The sequence below is a fragment of the Chiloscyllium punctatum genome, chromosome 10 (genome assembly GCF_047496795.1).
Source record: "Chiloscyllium punctatum isolate Juve2018m chromosome 10, sChiPun1.3, whole genome shotgun sequence".
Taxonomy (NCBI): Eukaryota; Metazoa; Chordata; class Chondrichthyes; order Orectolobiformes; family Hemiscylliidae; genus Chiloscyllium; species Chiloscyllium punctatum.
Genome location: NC_092748.1, coordinates 74,968,714 through 74,985,794, shown reverse-complemented (window position 1 = coordinate 74,985,794; position 17,081 = coordinate 74,968,714). Strand labels below are relative to the sequence as shown.

The 17,081-nt window shown below is 38.8% G+C and overlaps 1 protein-coding gene across 3 annotated transcripts in view; it reads left to right on the top strand.

The window, feature by feature from the left end:
• Nucleotides 1-468: 468 nt before the first annotated feature.
• The window catches only part of lrp2a (low density lipoprotein receptor-related protein 2a), a 346,919-nt gene continuing 330,306 nt past the window's right edge, over nt 469-17,081 (top strand). For all 3 annotated transcript variants that reach the window (XM_072579538.1, XM_072579537.1, XM_072579536.1), the window contains exon 1: nt 469-736. In XM_072579538.1, coding sequence (XP_072435639.1) covers nt 670-736 — 67 coding nt within the window. In that variant the 5' untranslated portion in view covers nt 469-669. The remainder of the gene's footprint in view (nt 737-17,081) is intronic.

Genomic DNA, 17,081 nt, shown 5'->3' with positions numbered 1-17,081 from the left:
TAGCAAATAGCCATCACAATTGGAAAAATCGTTAAATAGTCTCTCTCTCTCTCACACACACATACAAAGAGTGGATGTTACTGACAGGTATCTCGTTGACCAAAGCAATGTAAAATATAAACAATTCATTACTGTCGAATAAAAGCGAGGGATAAATGCCACAGCAAATGCTCAATTCACTGAGCAGGAGAACACGCGAAGCGAACAGATTGTATAAAACTTTCCCAACTTGTTTCATAAATTCATTTTGTCGAATGCAAGTTTTAAAATTTGAATTTCAGAAAATATCAAAGTCGACTCTCTCGTTTAGAAAATCGGAATGAAGTGCAAAGAATTTCTCTAGATGGCCGAGCCAGATTTTTCTCTCCTGACCTATTGTTTGTAAGCATTGTGCTAATAACGGTTTAGTAAAGCTTGCAGACACCTCCCTGTTAGAGGACCGCTGCTGAGTTATGCTGCTTCCGGGGCCTGGGTGGGGAGAACCTTAGCGCTGAACAGTTTTAGTGCAAACGCAATGTCCCAACTTTCGAACACGCCTTTTCCCAACTAGCATCAGGAGGAGGGAAAAAAAAGACAGCTCGGAGACCTACATCAATCAGGTTCCACAACCTTTACTTCCAAAGTCAGCTTCATCAGAAGCTAGGAAAGACTTCAATACAAGGCTGCAGCATGGCCGGCCAGACGTTCTCACTGTTTCTTCTGGAAACTTTGCTTATAGTTCATTGTAGTTCAGAAGGTAAGAAGGTGCATAAATTTTGCAAGTTCTTATTTTTGGATTACTATCATAGCTATTCTGGTGAAGAGAATGATGGGTGTTATTTTGGTCAATATGTTATTGAGATGATTTTTAAAAAACTGCACTGACTTTGGATATTTCTAGCATTACTTTTGTTGGAGTACAGTTTTTTTGATATTTAAGACATTTAGATATCAATTAATTTCAGATTATTCTGGAATACAATATTGACCAGTAAATTTAAAACAGTTTAACAGGGAAGAAAATAGCTAAATCTAACAATTTAGTTAGCACTCAACACTAACTTTTTTTTCACATTTACATCTACTAAAGAAACGAGCAGAAAATACCAGGTAAAACGCACGTTGATAGGAACCTTACGGCAAAATTCCGCCATTCACAGTAAACCGCATCGGTTTAACGGAAGTTCACGATTTTAACCTAAAGAAAAGATGTAATACGTTTTCTTTTGACAAGATGAGCCATGCATCAGGTGAAAGGTTTTACTGTATTTTACCACAATATGACTCAGTAAACCGATATTTTCTCTACTGCACAAAGCCCCACTCAGCTAAAGATTTGCAATTCTTCCTGGCGAACTTTTAGTGAGTTGTCTTGTTGCTAGGTAACATTGGTGCGCATGTGACTAGCAGACAGAGCGAATCTGTTAATTGCTCTAGTGCTATTAAGCTGACTTCCAGATCCCTTTTCTACACAGTGTTGTCGAATTCATCTTTCACTTTCCTCCAGGCACCGTTATGTTACAGTGTGACTGTTCGTCCCTTTGTTGTGCGGGGAGATGTTGGCAATATTCTGAGAGCACCGTGTTTTAGGCACTGCTGGTACACTGTTGTGCGGTTCTCAAAGTACTCCATCTGTAATCTCTTTCCTTGGCCAGTGTAATCTCCTTACAGTAAATCAAGTAACTAATTATACTACAGCCGCTTGAAAAGCAGACATTCTATTTCAGAAGCCTGTTCTGTGTAACGCTGGGTTAATATTCCTTGTTCCGACTAAAGGGTAACCTTTCTGGAAGGGTAATCGCTTTAAATTACACCTTACTTTAAGGAAGAACATTCACTGTGCTTGGAAAGTACCTGCTCAAGTTTTATTTTGTTCAAGAGGAACAAGGCAATCTTTAATTGGTGTCATTGTTTGTTGTTTCCAAGATTGAAATTAATGGGTTTTATAACATGTTAGAAATCAAACCTTGAGTTCTAACAGCAGCAATGTGTGTGTTTTTTTCCTGATGTTTAAGGGACAATTAATTATTGCAAAGTGAAAAATAGTTCCCTAAATAATACACAGTAGGCTATCTTTTTAGGAAATATATTTGACATCATCGGTAGTAGTGCACTCTAATGATGAGGACAAGATATAATTTAAACTTTCAAAGTCTGGTGATCACTGACTGTGGTACGGTTAGTACACAATCCAATCTGTGTTTCTGTGTTATTTATCTGTGAATACAGTATCACATTCACTGGAGGTGCATCATTTTTCAGATTTCTTGAATCTTGCAGATTATCAAAGCTGAACCTCAGTTATACATATTTGATGGATGCCAATGTCATATGCACACATCATATCAAAAATAAATTTTGAAAGTAAAAGCACAAACTCAGGTACAAAACTAATGCTGATCTTAGAGGGTGATATTTTCAATTACTGACCACAGCTTGAGTTCTTCACAAACCATCCAGCTGTGCGTCAGAATTGACGATACTGAAGTTATACTGTTGGTTGTGAACTGGAAACAAGTTTGAAAATCCACAATGTAAGTTTTCATTCCTCATTAATATTCTCCTGGGTCAGAACTCTGAACTGTTTCTCGAGTAATATGGTAATTTTTACATTATTGCAAAGCAAACAAACTTTGAAATAATGCAGATGCCATTATTTACATAATGTATTACCAGCTAAATGGAAGACAAAAATATTTTGACTATTTTGTTTATTACTTTAATATAAGTAAGACCAAAGCAATTTTCTACTCTGTCTTGGCAGGGGAGTAGAAATATATGCATACCACATAAATAATAGATATTATGGAATAATTGCACAACAACAGTCACTAAGTTAAAAAAGCAAAGATTAATGGCTGCTGGAAATCAGAAACAATTGGCAATCTCTCTCTCTCTCCCTCTCTCTCTCTCTGGTTTTCATCTCTCGCTATCATTTACTCCTTCCCCTCCCCCCACTCCTTCTCTAGCATATATACCAATTTTTTCCTGGCTACAATCAGTTCTGAAGGGTCACTAGACCCAAAATGTTAACTCTGCTTTCTCTCCAAAGATGCTGCTAGACCTGCTGAGATTTTCCAGCAATTTCTGATTTTGTAGCAATCATGAAGTCACTGACACAATATTTAAAAACCTTTAAAATCATACTCTTGACACTGCAATAAGATTATAACCTGAATATTTAGGTTACTTTTTTAAAGGTTAATAAATATACCATTCGATTCTGCCACAATTTTATTGATAAGATGAACTGCCAAGACTTTTAAGAATTTTATATGCTTTGATGAGATCATCCCTCACTCTTCTCAACTTGTAAGTATACAGTTCCACTCTCCTCAGTCATACCTCTTAGATTAGTTCCATCATTCCAAGAATTATACTGGTGAATCTCTGCTGCACTCTCTCAATTACACACTTTACACTTGGACTCAAATCTTGCAATAAAGGCCAACATGCCATATGCCTTCCTGGTTGCTTGCACATTAGATTTCAGGGACGTATGAACAATGACAGCCAGGTCCTTTTGGACATCAACAATTCCCAATCACTCAACATTTAGTAAATGCTCTGCACATCTTTTCCTCCTACCAATCTGGACAATTTGATCACAGAGTCATAGAAACACAAAGCAGAGAACCAGACCCTTTGGGCCAACTCTTCCATGCTGATCAAGTTTCCCAAACAAAACTAGCCCCACTTGCCTACATTTGACCCATATCCCTCTTAACCTTTCCTATTTATGTACCTGTCCAAATGTCTGTTAAGTGTTGTAACTGTTCCTGCAGCTACTTCTTCCTTTAACAGTTTATTCCACATGCAAACCACTCCCTCTGTGGAAAAAGTTGCCCCTCAGGTCCCTTTTAAAATCTTCTCCTCTCACCTTAAAAATATGCCCTTCCAGTTTTGAACTTCCCTCTAGAGAAAAGACCTTTGTCCTTAACCTTAATTATGTCTCTCATAATATTATAAACCTCTATAAGGTCACCACTTAAGCATTTATGCTCCACTGAAAGATGTCCAGCCCACCCAGCCCTTTCCTTATAACTCAAACCCTCCAATCTTGGCAACATTCTTTTCTGAAACTTCTCCAATTTAATAATATCCTTCCTATAGCAGGGCAACCAGAACTGCGCAGTACTCCAAAAGTAGCCTCACCAGTGTTCTGCACAACCTCAACATGATGTCCAACTCCTATACTCAATGGTCTCAGCAATGAAGGCAAGGGCCCTAAATGCCTTCTTAACCACCCTGTCTCTCCATGTCACAACTTTCAAAGAACTGTGTACCTGAAACTCCAGGTTTCTGTGTTTGGCAACACTATTCAACTTAATAATTATCTGCATTCTATTTCATCTGTCATGTTCTTGCCTACTTTATCTAGCTTGTCCAAATCTCTTGAAATCTTTTTGCATCATTTGCACAACACGTACTTACTAAGTTTGTGTCATTTGCAAACTTTTGGTTGTCGTATCCAATTATTAACACCTGGAGCTGAAGCACTGATCCTGACAGACTGCCACTCTCAGAATGCCACATTATTTCCACTCTGTTTTTTTTATTAGATTAGATTACTTACAGTGTGGAAACAGGCCCTTCAGCCCAACAAGACCACACCGACCCTCCGAAGAGCAACCCACCCAGACCCATTCCCCTATATTTACCCCTTCACCTACCGCTATGGGCAATTTAGCATGGCCAATCCACCTCACCTGCACATTTTTGGACTGTGGGAGGAAACTGAAGCATCTAGAGGAAACCCACATAGACACAGGGAGAATGTGCAAACTCCACTCAGACAGTTGCCTAAGGCGGGAATTGGACCCTGGTCTCTGGCACTGTGAGGCAGCAGTGCTAACCACTGTGCCACCGTGTTAATCCATTCTAAATCTATGACAGTATTTTTATCTCTATTCTACATTCTCAAATTTTATTTACGAGACCTTATCAAAGTATTTTCCTTTACCTGATGAGAATATTTTTCTCACAGAGGGTCATAATTGTTTGGAACATTTTCCAAAGTGTTAGATAGATTCTTATAAGCAAGACTGATAAGCAAAAGGTTGTTGGGGTAGGAGGGAATGTTGAGATTCAAAACCACCATGGTAGAGTCATACAGTATGTAAACAGACCCTTTGGTCCAACCAGCCCATCCTGACCATAATCCCAAACTAAACTAATCCCACCTGCCTGTGCTTGGCCCATATAATTCCAAATATTTCTTATTCATGTACTTGTTCAAACATCTTTTAAATGTTGTAACTGTACCCGTATCCACCACTTCCTCTGGGAGTTTATTCCATATACAAACCACTCTGTGTAAAAATGTTGCCCCTCATGTCTTTATTAAATCTTTCTCCTCTCATCTTAAAAAAATGTGCCCCAAACTATGGCAAAAGTGTACAGCAGGCTCTAAGGGCGATGGTCTAATCCAGCTCCTATTCCATATGATGATATCCTCAAAAAAAACTTAATTGATTTTTCAAATATGATTTCCTCTTCATAAAACCATGTTAACTCCAGGTATTTTAGATTGTTATTTTCTAAATGTCCAATTATCACATGCTTTAAAATACATTTTCCTAACTAATGTCAGGCTAATGTACCTGCAGTTCCTCATTTTTCTGTTGCTCCTTCTTTAAAAAGTGACATTTCATTTTCAGCCTCCCAACTTGTGGGCACCTTTCCAGAATATTTTGAATTTTTGAAAGATAGTTGCCAATGTATCCATTTTCTCTGTGGCTGCTTCTTTGAACACTGAGATGCAGATCATTGAATCACAGGGATTTATCTATTTTCAGTCCCATTTAATTTTCTAACATTACTTCTGCGCTAACACAAATTTTTTCACTCCCTCATTCTTAGTAGTCTGTTGGATCTCTTGTTTCTGAACAATTTCTTATCTTCCACCACGAAGTCAGATGCACTAATTATATAACGTCTCTGCCATAAATTCTGCTCTCTCTGCCTGAAATGAACCCACATCTGTCTTTGTTAATCTTTTCTTTTATACCTGCAGAAGCTTTTACAGTCTGTTTGATGTTTCATGCTATTTTACATTCATATTCTTATTGACTCCATCTACGTTTCCCATTGCTCCAGGAAAGCAGCTAACAATATCAAAGACCTCTCCCATCCTGGTTATACTCTCTTCCATCTCCTTCCATTGGACAGGAGATACAAGAGTTTGGAAACATGTACCAGCAGATTTTAGAACAGCTTCTTCCCCACTATATGCAGACTTATGAATAGACCTCTCATATATTAGAGTTGATCTTTCTCTGCACCTTCTCTGCAGCTGTAACACAATATTCTGCATTCTGTTCATACAAATGTACAATTTGTCTGGTTAGCATGCAAAGCAATAGTTTTCACTCTATCTTAATACATGTGACAATAATAAATCAAACCAAATATTTTATTTTATTTTTCTTTATCAGTTTCTTGATCCTCCTTGCTAAAACACTCCCAATTTTCAGTCTTATTACTTTTGGCATTGAGAATAGAATAACCTCTAACTGTGTGGCACTATCATCCTGCTAAATGAGACAGACTTTGAACAAATCTAGCAGCTCAAGTCTGGACATTCATGAGGTGTTGTGAGCCATCAACAGCAGAAGAATTTTACTCCAGCACAATCTGTAACCTCATGGCCTTACATGTCCCCACTCAATCATTACCACCAAGCCAGGTGCTCTTCCCTATTCATTGTAGTGTGCAGAAGTGCAGGCCAAGAGCAGCACAAGACATACCTGAAAATGAGGTGTCAACCTGGTGAAGCTAGCAAACAAGGCTACTTGCATGCCAAACTGCAAAAGCACCACGTGATAGACAGAGCTAAATGATCACACAACCAGTGGATCAGATCTAAGCTCTGCAGTCCTGTCACATCCAGTTGTGAATAGTGGTGGACAACTAAACAAGCCACTGGAGGAGGAGGCTCTGTAAATATTCCCACCCGCAATGATTGGAGACAGCACATCAATGCAAAAGATAAGACTGAAGCATTTACAGCAATTTTCAGCAGAAGTGCTGAGTGGACGATTGATCTCGGCCTCCTCCAATAGTCCTCAGTCCCATATACCAGTCTTCAGCTAATTTGATTTACTGCAAGTGGTATCAAGAAATGGTTGGGAGCATTGGACACTGAAAAGGCTATGGACTCTCACTAGCAATAGTACTGAAGACTTGTGCTCCATAGCTTGATGCTCCCCTCGCTAAGCTGTTCCAGTGCAGCTATAACACTGGCATCTACCCGACAATGTGGAAAATTGCTCAGATTTGTTCTGTTCGTAAAGAGCAGGACAAATCCAACCAGGCCATAAGTAAAGTGATGGAAGGTTTCATCAACAGTGCTATCAAGTAGCATCTGTTCAGAATTAACCTGCTCAGTGACGCCCAGTTTGTCTTCTGCCAGGGCCATTCGGCTGCTGACCTCACCACAAGCATTGGCTCAAGTGTGGACAAAAGAGCTAAATTCCAGAGGTGAGGTGAGAGTGATAGCTCTTGACGTCAAGGCTGTATTCGATCAGGTGTAGCATTGAGGAGCCCTATCAAAACTGCAAACTCTCAGCTGGTTGGAGTCAGAATTAGCAGATCAGAAGATGGTCGTGGTTGTAGGAAGTCAGTCATTTCAGCGCCAGGACATCTCTGCCGGAATTCCTTAGACCCAACCATCTTCAGCAGGTTCATCAATGATTTTCACTCCATTATAAGGTCAGAAATGGGGACGTTCGCCAATGATTTCACAATGTTCAGCACCATTCACATCCCTCTGAGGCTGAAGCAGTCCATGTTCAAATGCAACAAGATTTGGACAATATCCAGGGTTGGCCTGACAAGCAGCATGTAACGTTGGAGCCACACAAATACCAGGCTAAGACCATTACCAAGAAGAGACAATCTAACCACTGCACCTTGACATTCAATGGTATTACAATCATGAATCCCCCACTTACAACATCCTTGGGGTAACCATTGACCAGAAACTCAACTAGATTTGCCCCACCAACATAGTGGCTACAAGAGAAGGTCAGAGACTAGAAATACTGTGGCAAGTAACTCACCTTCTGACTCCCCAAAGCCTGTCCACCATCGCCAGGGGACCCAAAACATCGATTCTGCTGCTCCTTGAATGCTGCCTAACTTGCTGTGCTTTCCCAGCGCCACACTTTTCAATTCTGATCTCCAGCATCTGCAGTCCTCACTTTCCCCACCATCTATAAGGCACAAGTCAAGAATATTCTCCACTTGCCTGGGTGGGTGCAACAATGCTCAAGAAGCTTGACACCATCCAGGATAAAGCAGCACTCTCAATTTGCACTAAATTCACAAGCATCCACTTCCTCTACAACCAATGCTCAGTAGCAGAAGTGTGTACTGTTTACAAGATGCATGCAGAAATTCACCAAAGATCCTCTGACAGCTCCTTCCAAACCTATGACCACTTCCATCCAGAAGGACAAGGGCAGCAGATACATGGCAACACCACCACCTTAAAGTTCCCCTCCAAGCCACTCGCTACCCTGATTTAGAAATATATCGCCATTCCTTCACTATCACTGGATCAATATCCTGGAATTCACACCCTAATGACATTGTGGATCAACCTACAGCAGGTGGACTGCAGCACTTCAGGAAGGCAGCTCATCACCACTTTCTCAATGGAAACTAGGGGTGGGCAATAAATGCTGGTCAGCCAGCAAACTCACATCCCAAATGAATAAAAAATAATCTCATATTTGACTTCCATAGCATTAGTACTCATTTAATTTATGCAGACCATACATAGAGTTAAATCAGCCATGATTATTGTCACATGGACCCCTCATTCCTGGATTTATTGCATGTACTGTATCGCCATTACTGGTTGTGGCCTATAAACAAGGTTTGCTACCCCTTGATGGCTGTTACTTAACTCCACCTAACTACATTTTACATCTTGTTCTTTTCTCAGTGTAAAATAAGAACCTTTCTCAGTAACTTTCTTTAATCCCATCTTTCATCATCTGCACTACTTCACCTTCTTTTCCTTTTTGTCTTTCCATCCTAAATGTTAAATTAGAGTAATTGAGATACACATGCAGAAACATACCCTTCAGTCCAACTCGTCTATGTCGACCAGATATCTTAAAATAGATCTAGTCCCATTTGCTGGCATTTGCCCATATCCCTCTAACCACTTCCTATTCATATACCCATTCAGATACCTTTTAAAAGTTGTAATTGTACCAGCCTCCACCACTTCTGGTAGCTCGTTCCATACATGCACCACCCTCTGTGTGAAATAGTTGCCCCTTAGGTCCCTTTTATATCTTTCCCCTCTCACCTTAAACCTAAGCCCTCTAGTTTTGAACTCCCTCAAACTAGGGAAAATGCCTTGTCTATTTACCCTATCCATGCCCCTCATGATTTTATAAACCTCTTTAAGGTCACCTTTCAGCCTCCAACAGTTCAAGGAAAATAGGTCCAGTCTCTTCAGCTTCTCCCTATATCTCAAACCCTCCAAGCCTGGCAACATTCTTGTGAATCTTTTCTGAACCCTTTCAAGTTTCAAAACATTCTTTCTATAGCAAAGAGACCAGAATTGCATGCAGTATTCCAATAGTGGCCTAACTAATGTTTTGTGGAGCCGCAACGTGATCTCCCAACTCTTATACTCAAAGCATTGACCAATAAAGGCAAGCATATTAAATGCCTTCTTCACTGTCCTATCTACCTGTAATGCCACTTTCAAGGAACTATGAACCTGCATTCCAAGGTCTTTTTGTTCAGCAACACTCCCCAGGACCTTAACATTAAGTGTATAAGTCCTTCCCTGATCTGCCCTTCCAAAATGCCTTGCTAACCAGTCTACCCTGAGGAATCTTGTTAAATGCCTTACTGAAGTCTGCATAGATCACATCCACCGCTCTGCTCTCATCAATCCTCTTTGTTCTTGAATATTCAGATCCTAGCCTTGGACAGCCTTAAGCCTTGTCTTTGAAGTGGAAATCATTTCATACTCATTTACTTTATTGTCGTTTTCTGCAAATCTGGTTCGCTATGTCCTTTAGAGAAGGAAATCTGCTTGATTGTGGCTTCAGCTCCACATTCCTCCCTGTCTGCAGTGATTTTAACTCCCTTTGTTAGTCAAGAATCTAACCACCTCACTGTTAAAAGTGCGCCTCTACTATTTTCAGGGGAAGACATTTCCAAGATTGCACAAGTTGCTGAGAGAAAATGAGTCCTCATCTTCATTTAAAGTAGAAGATCACTTATTTTTAAATATATTAGTTCTAGTCTCTCTCACAAGGTGAAATATCTTTCAGCACCAGCTAGTCAAGTCCCCTCAAGATTTCATCCTTCTAAATTCCAATGGATACAGATCCAACTGTTCCTCAAAAGATAGCTTTCTCCATCCCAGATATCTGTTGAGTAAAAACCTTCTCTGAGGGCTTCCCATTTAAAATGAAGATGAGGATTTTTTTTCTCTGAACGGGTAGTGCACTTTTGGAATTTCTTTTCCCTGAGAGTAGTGAAAGCAGGGTCATTAAGCACTTTGAACAGTGAGGTAGATAGGTTCTTGACTAACAAAGGGAGTTAAAGTCATTGCAGATAGGGAGAAGTGTGGAGCTGAGGCCACAATCAATCAACCATGTTCCTGTTGAATGGTGGTGTTAGAAGGGCCAAGTGGCTTACTCCTACTACAAAAACATGTCTGTACATAGCATGGATCGGTGCTAAGTGATTTTCATATTACTACATTATAGTGTACTTCAATAGTATTATTTCTTGCTCAAGGAACTAAGGAGCAAATAAACTAGAAACAATGGAGGATACTTAAGTTTTGGAAAGAACCTGTAATTTGAGTCAATTGTAAAAACTATTAGGGCAATTGATTGCAAAACATAGTTCATGAGATCACCTTCCAAAATGACAAGGTGAAAAGGGGAATTCAGTAACAAATTTCAATTTGTATGTTGGTGCCAATAATGTTACCATAAGAGCCAGGATGTTTATAAAGTTATCAAATAAATACTCTATAAAGTGATTCCTGAGATTAATAGAATATACCTCAAAATCCATCTTTTATATGGAGCAATAATTCCCGGTAGGAAACAAGCAATCAGCCACACTAAATGTTATAGAAATGAAAGTACTTACACAGAGATGGGGAAGAAATGAGTACTCAGTGCATAAAAACGGCTTCTCATACTTTTACGTTATTTCTTAAATAAGGATACCATAGTTCTGAAGAAATTCAGAAAAGTTTTCATTTGCTGTGAGACTAGACAAATGTTATGAGAAAATTAGGTAATTGTTTACCTTAGTTCCTTCTCCCCATTAAAGGGTAACTGTCTGCTCTAATAGCACTTTTTTTGGCTGACCATGCATTGATTAAAGCAAAGGTTAACAAAAATGTAACATATTTGAAAAAGCCAGGCAAGCACGTTTTAAATTGAGTTCAGCCAAGCTAAACATTTGCTTACTAGTAAATTGCCTGTGATAATGTCAAAGCCATTTTGTAAGATATACATCTTTTATATCTATAAAACCGAGACAAATATCAGAAATATTCTCTAGATTCCAGTTTTTCGTTGGAGCCTCTAATTGTATTGGCTCTCATTTATGCATAAACCATAGATTATATATTCTTCAGTGTTAATTACAGCTATGAAAGTGAGACCAAAGAACATCACAAGTAGAAGTAGCCTTACACTACATATGTATTATTAATAAACAATCTCCTTTTGTTCAGGAATAAAAATAACTTACATTTACATAATACTTACTGTTAGAAAGTTTCTCAAAGTATTTTGCGGAAATATAATCAGACCAAAATCAATGATATGTCCAAGGAACTGTAACGGGAGGGTTGTCTGAAAGGTAGGTCAGAGAGCTGGGTTTTAATGAGAATCTCATAGTAGAGAGGGAAAAGGGACTGATCAACTTAACTCTTAAACATAGACATATAAGGACTTTTATTATATTTGCATTGGGCACGTTGGCAGAAAGAAAAGTCATCCATCCTAATACCTTGAGTTTCCTTTAGTTTTCAGTTTCTAGGGAATAATGGTTCAAGTGAGGGAAGGACTTTTTTCTTGAAGACCTAAGTGGAACCTTATGGAACTGGGGGAGCTCGCCTGCTGGCTGAAGAGCTGACGAGAAAGCCACGGTGCCTTCTTTTTCACAAAGGCTCATCAAACCAGATGCAGATGTCGTCAATCAGTGTTGAGGTCCCTAGAAGGTTTTCCCTTGGAATGAAGACCCTGGAAGTGTAAGTCCTGCCTAGTAAGAGCTGCTGGCCAATTAGAAAGCAGCAGCTCTTGTGCTCAGCATAACTGAAAAGACCATGGCTGCTATTTGAAGAACACATCTGACCCAGTCAGCAATGAGTTTTTGGATCTCAGATGACCCAGACAATTGTAAGAATTGTGCAGGTAGCGGGCAGTTCAATGTCAGAAGAAGGGGATGGAGGATGGCTCTCATCATCATTTCCCATCCCATGTTCAGTCCCTCAGTCAGGCACTGATTGCCTTTAATCACTTTGCTAACACCTGACCCAGTTATGCATGGTGATAGCCCTGTATGCAGGGACAGGATTAATCTCAATGAGGCAGGATAAGGTTAAGTGGTTGTTAAGAGTTTGAGTAATATTTTACTTTGTTATCAATAAGAAATTTTTGTCCTGGTAGAAAGTCACCTATAGGTATCTCCTCAAGCTATTAGTACTTTTGACTTGGTTATGACTTCAAGCTGTATTTTTTCTTCTTAGTTTATGGAGGAATTCTGTCTAGGATTACAAACCTCAATGTCTCAATGTGTCTCAAGGTAGCATAGTAATTGACTTAATGTTAGGAAATGAGGATTGGAAAATTCACCTCTTCAACTCATCCAAAACTCACCTTTCCAATATCCTATTCCAAATCAAATTTCTATCTCAATCGTTAGATATCCTTAAACGTTTAAATGTCTCCTAATCTTTCAGCAATCTTATTTGATACTTTGTAAATTAGGCAAGTGGCCTCTTTAATCATTTTACTTTTATTTGCCTCCTTTTCATTAGAGCAATTAGAGGAAAAAAAGTTACAAGTTTTTTTTTAACTGAAGCGATATTAACTGAACATTAATATGATTGAGGTCCAATCAAAGATACAGTTGTATTGATGCTGGATCATAATATTATTAACCTGTCAATTAAGCAGGACATGGTGCAATCGCTTTACAAAATATTATAGATCAAGTAAAATATTAAACTTTAGTCTATGGATTGAGTATCTACAACAAAAGGTCAGAAACATTGACAATTGGAAGTAATGTAATCAAAGGAACTAGAGTGAAGATTGAAGTGAATAGCATCACACTGGAAGAATTAGATATGTAAATCTGTTAGAACAAATAATAATAAAAAATGATAGGTGTGATGCAAAAGTTAGAAAGATAGAGATGGTTAGAATTAATTTTGCGAAGATGAAAGATATGTTAAAAGAAGAAAACTCAAACTTGTAACAAGGAATAGAAACACATAAGATACTTCTTTTAATCTGCTTTCCTGAATGTTTCAGAATATTAGACAATCCTTAGCCAAGTAAAAATCAAAAGAAGAAATAGAGGCATTTGAAATGTGGATACTAAGACCTTTCCATATATAGATAATAAGACAAATAAAATGTAGAAACATAGAAAATAGGAGCAAGATTAGGTGTTTAGCACATTGAGTATGATTATGGCCAATCATCTAACGCAGTAGCCTGTTCCTGCTTTTTCTCCATATAGTTTTTAGGACTAAGGGGATCAACGTTCTTCTTCAAAACATACTATGTTTTGCCTCCACTGCTTTCTGTGGCAGAGAATTCCACAGACTTACCACTCTCTGGGGGAAGACATTTTCCTCATCTTAATCTTAAACGGCCTACCCCTTATTCTTAGGCCTTGACCTCTTGTCCCCAGTCACTAGAAACACCTAACCAATACCTCTTGATCTGTCAGTCCTGCCATCCCTGGAACCAATCTGGTAAACCTTTATTGTACTCCCTCCATAGCCAGAACACCCTTCTGCACCCAAAAACTGCACATAATACTCCAGGTATTGTCTTACCGATGTCCTGTAGTGTTGGAGCAAGAACACCCTTGTTTTCGTACTGGAATCCTCTCACTAGGAAGACAGCATATCGTTTACCACCTTCGTTGTCTGCTGTACCTGCCTGCTTACTTTCAGTGACAGATCTATAAGGACACCCAGATATTGTTGCAAATACTCCTTTTCCAATCTATTGCTGATCAGATAATAATCTGCCTTTCTGTTTTTGCTACTGAAGTGGTTAGTCTAGCATTCATCCACATTATGTTGCATCTGCCATGCATTTTGCCACTTTCTCAACTTGTCCATATCAAACAGAATTATGCCGAATCTCTGTATCCTCTTTGCAGCTGACTCTCTCACCCAGCTTTGATCTCTACAAACTTGGAACTATGTATATAGTTCTCTCATCAAATCTTACTATGTTTTGTGATTTTTTTTTCTGAACACCCAGCAATAGTCTGTACATAACACCACTAGTCATCACTCAGAAAATGTCCCATTCATTATACTGTTTGCTTCCTGTCTGGCGATCAGTTCTCTCTCCTTGTTAGTTCACTTTCCCCAACCTCGTATGTTTTAATTTTGCATGTTAATCTCTTACATGGGACCTTTTTGAATGCCTTCTGACAGTCCAAATAAACCACATCCACTGGCTCTCCCATATCAACTCTACTAATTTCAAAATGAAAAATTGCAATAGATTTGTCAAACATGATTTCTTTCATAATTCCATCCTGATCCTGTTTTCTAAGTGCTGTGTTATTAAATCCTTTATAATGGATTCTAGCATTTTCCACTACCGATGTCAGGTTATCCGGTCTATTATATCCTGTTTTCTCTTAATAGGAAGAGGTATTTGAAATTGCCAGAGAGGAGAAAAAAAAAGAGAATTACAAAACTAACATCCAGAAACAGAAATGCCAGTATTCTGGCCATTTTGCCACAGCTGAAAAATTACAAAGACACTTCTCGAGGATAAAATGGAGGTTAACTGAAAGAGTGGTCACCTAGATATAATTGGATGGCGGATTTCACTGTGGTTGTAGATGAGTTATTTTAAGGATGTTCTGAGGAAGGGTCACTCAAGATAAAATGTTAACTCTGCTTTCTTTCCACAGATGCTGCCAGACCTGCTGAGCTTTTCCAGCAATTTCTGTTTTTGTTTTTGATTTACAACATCCACATTTCTTTTGGTTTTTATTTTAAGGACAGTACAGGATAGGCGAGCATGGCATGTCATGACAGCAGATCTCCTGGCAGGAGTAACTAGAAGCTGCAGCAACAGGGACCGAGGGTCCAAGAAAGATGCACCAGTGTATGTGGAATGTCTGACCACTCATGACCGAAGTGTAGTCTGTTCAAATTTAAATACAAACTGGCTATCTTCTATGGTATATTTCCCAATTAGTATAGGTATCAGAAAAGTTGAATAAATAATCATTTAAAATAAATCTTGCCCATCCTCAGGATATTCAAATTTTGAAATGGAGTTGTTTTTGTATATCCATATAAAGCAATGTCAAAGCTTCTGAGATCTGTGGAAATGAAAGTTAATGCATGTGTAGCAAGGTTTAATCAGTAAATTTTGGTAAATTTTCTGTAATTCTTGACTGTTTAACATTTATTACATTTTAATAATGTTTGAGGGTATTATTGAGGGTAGGTTGGTGGATGTTACAGAAATAGTATAGAATTGTAAAGCTTGTTCTACCCTCTTCAATGAAAAGATTAAATAATTATTTGATTCAATCAGAGATGCACTAAAGCTTATGAAACTATGATGTTCTATCTACAACATTTTGATTTCATTTATTAATTTCTGTAGCATTAATAAAAGATTTGTTTTCATTGTACTCTTAAGCAGATAAAGCACAAAGCAGCTTAATTTTAAGCTCTTAATGTCATCACCAATCTTTTGAAATTGACCTTGTTAATATTACCTTGACAAATTAATCATAAATGGATAAAATAATAGAGATTATGCTCTTTTTCAAATGAGTTAATGAGAAAATAGATGATGTTGGTTTATCTGCTAGCCAGTAAATGGTTACAGTAAGCAAATAATGGCTATATAAACCTATGTTTTTCAGCCTTGTGTAATGCATTCACATCTTCAAAGGGGAAATTGGGTTAAAACAGATCTTTCTTATGCAAGCTTTAAATTGAAACAACTCATTTTAACAACATGAGAGTCACTTTTTTCCAGCTAACCATAAGATCAAACATTCTGACAGTCTCCGAATTGTGTCCAAGTAGACACACAAAGTTAGCATGTAATAAGCATTAAAGGCACTATCACGTTGGGTCACAACGTGACTGATTTGAGAATGGAAAAATGTCACTCTGATGGATGTGCTGCTGACATCCCACTTGCTCCGTCATTGGACATTGGTTAGGCCACTGTTGGAATATTGCGTGCAGTTTTGGTCTCCTTCCTATCGGAAAGATGTTGTGAAACTTGAAAGGGTTCAGAAAAGATTTACAAGGATGTTGCCAGGATTGGAGGATCTGAGCTACAGGGAGAGGCTGAACAGGCTGGGCTGTTTTCCCTGGAGCGTCGGAGGTTGAGGGGTGACCTTATGGAGGTTTACAAAATTATGAGGGGCATAGATAGGATAAATAGACAAAGTCTTTTCCCTGGGGTCGGGGAGTCCCAGGTTTAGGGTGAGAGGGGAAATATTATAAAAGAGACCTAAGGGGCAACTTTTTCACGCAGAGGGTGGTATGTGCATGGAATGAGCTGCCAAAGGATGTGGTGGAGGCTGGTACAATTGCAACATTTTAAGAGGCATTTGGATGGGTATAAGAATAGGAAGGGTTTGGAGGGATATGGGCCGGGTGCTGGCAGGTGGGACTCGATTGGGTTGGGATATCTGGTCGGCATGGACGGGTTGGACTAAAGGGTCTGTTTCCATGCTCTGCACCTCTATGACTCTATTTCCCAATATCTTCAAATTTATAAGCTGAAGATGATGTGAGCATGCACCCCTAATATGTTTTCCTCTCGGTTTCTCAAGACCTGCCACCTGTTCAAACAGTG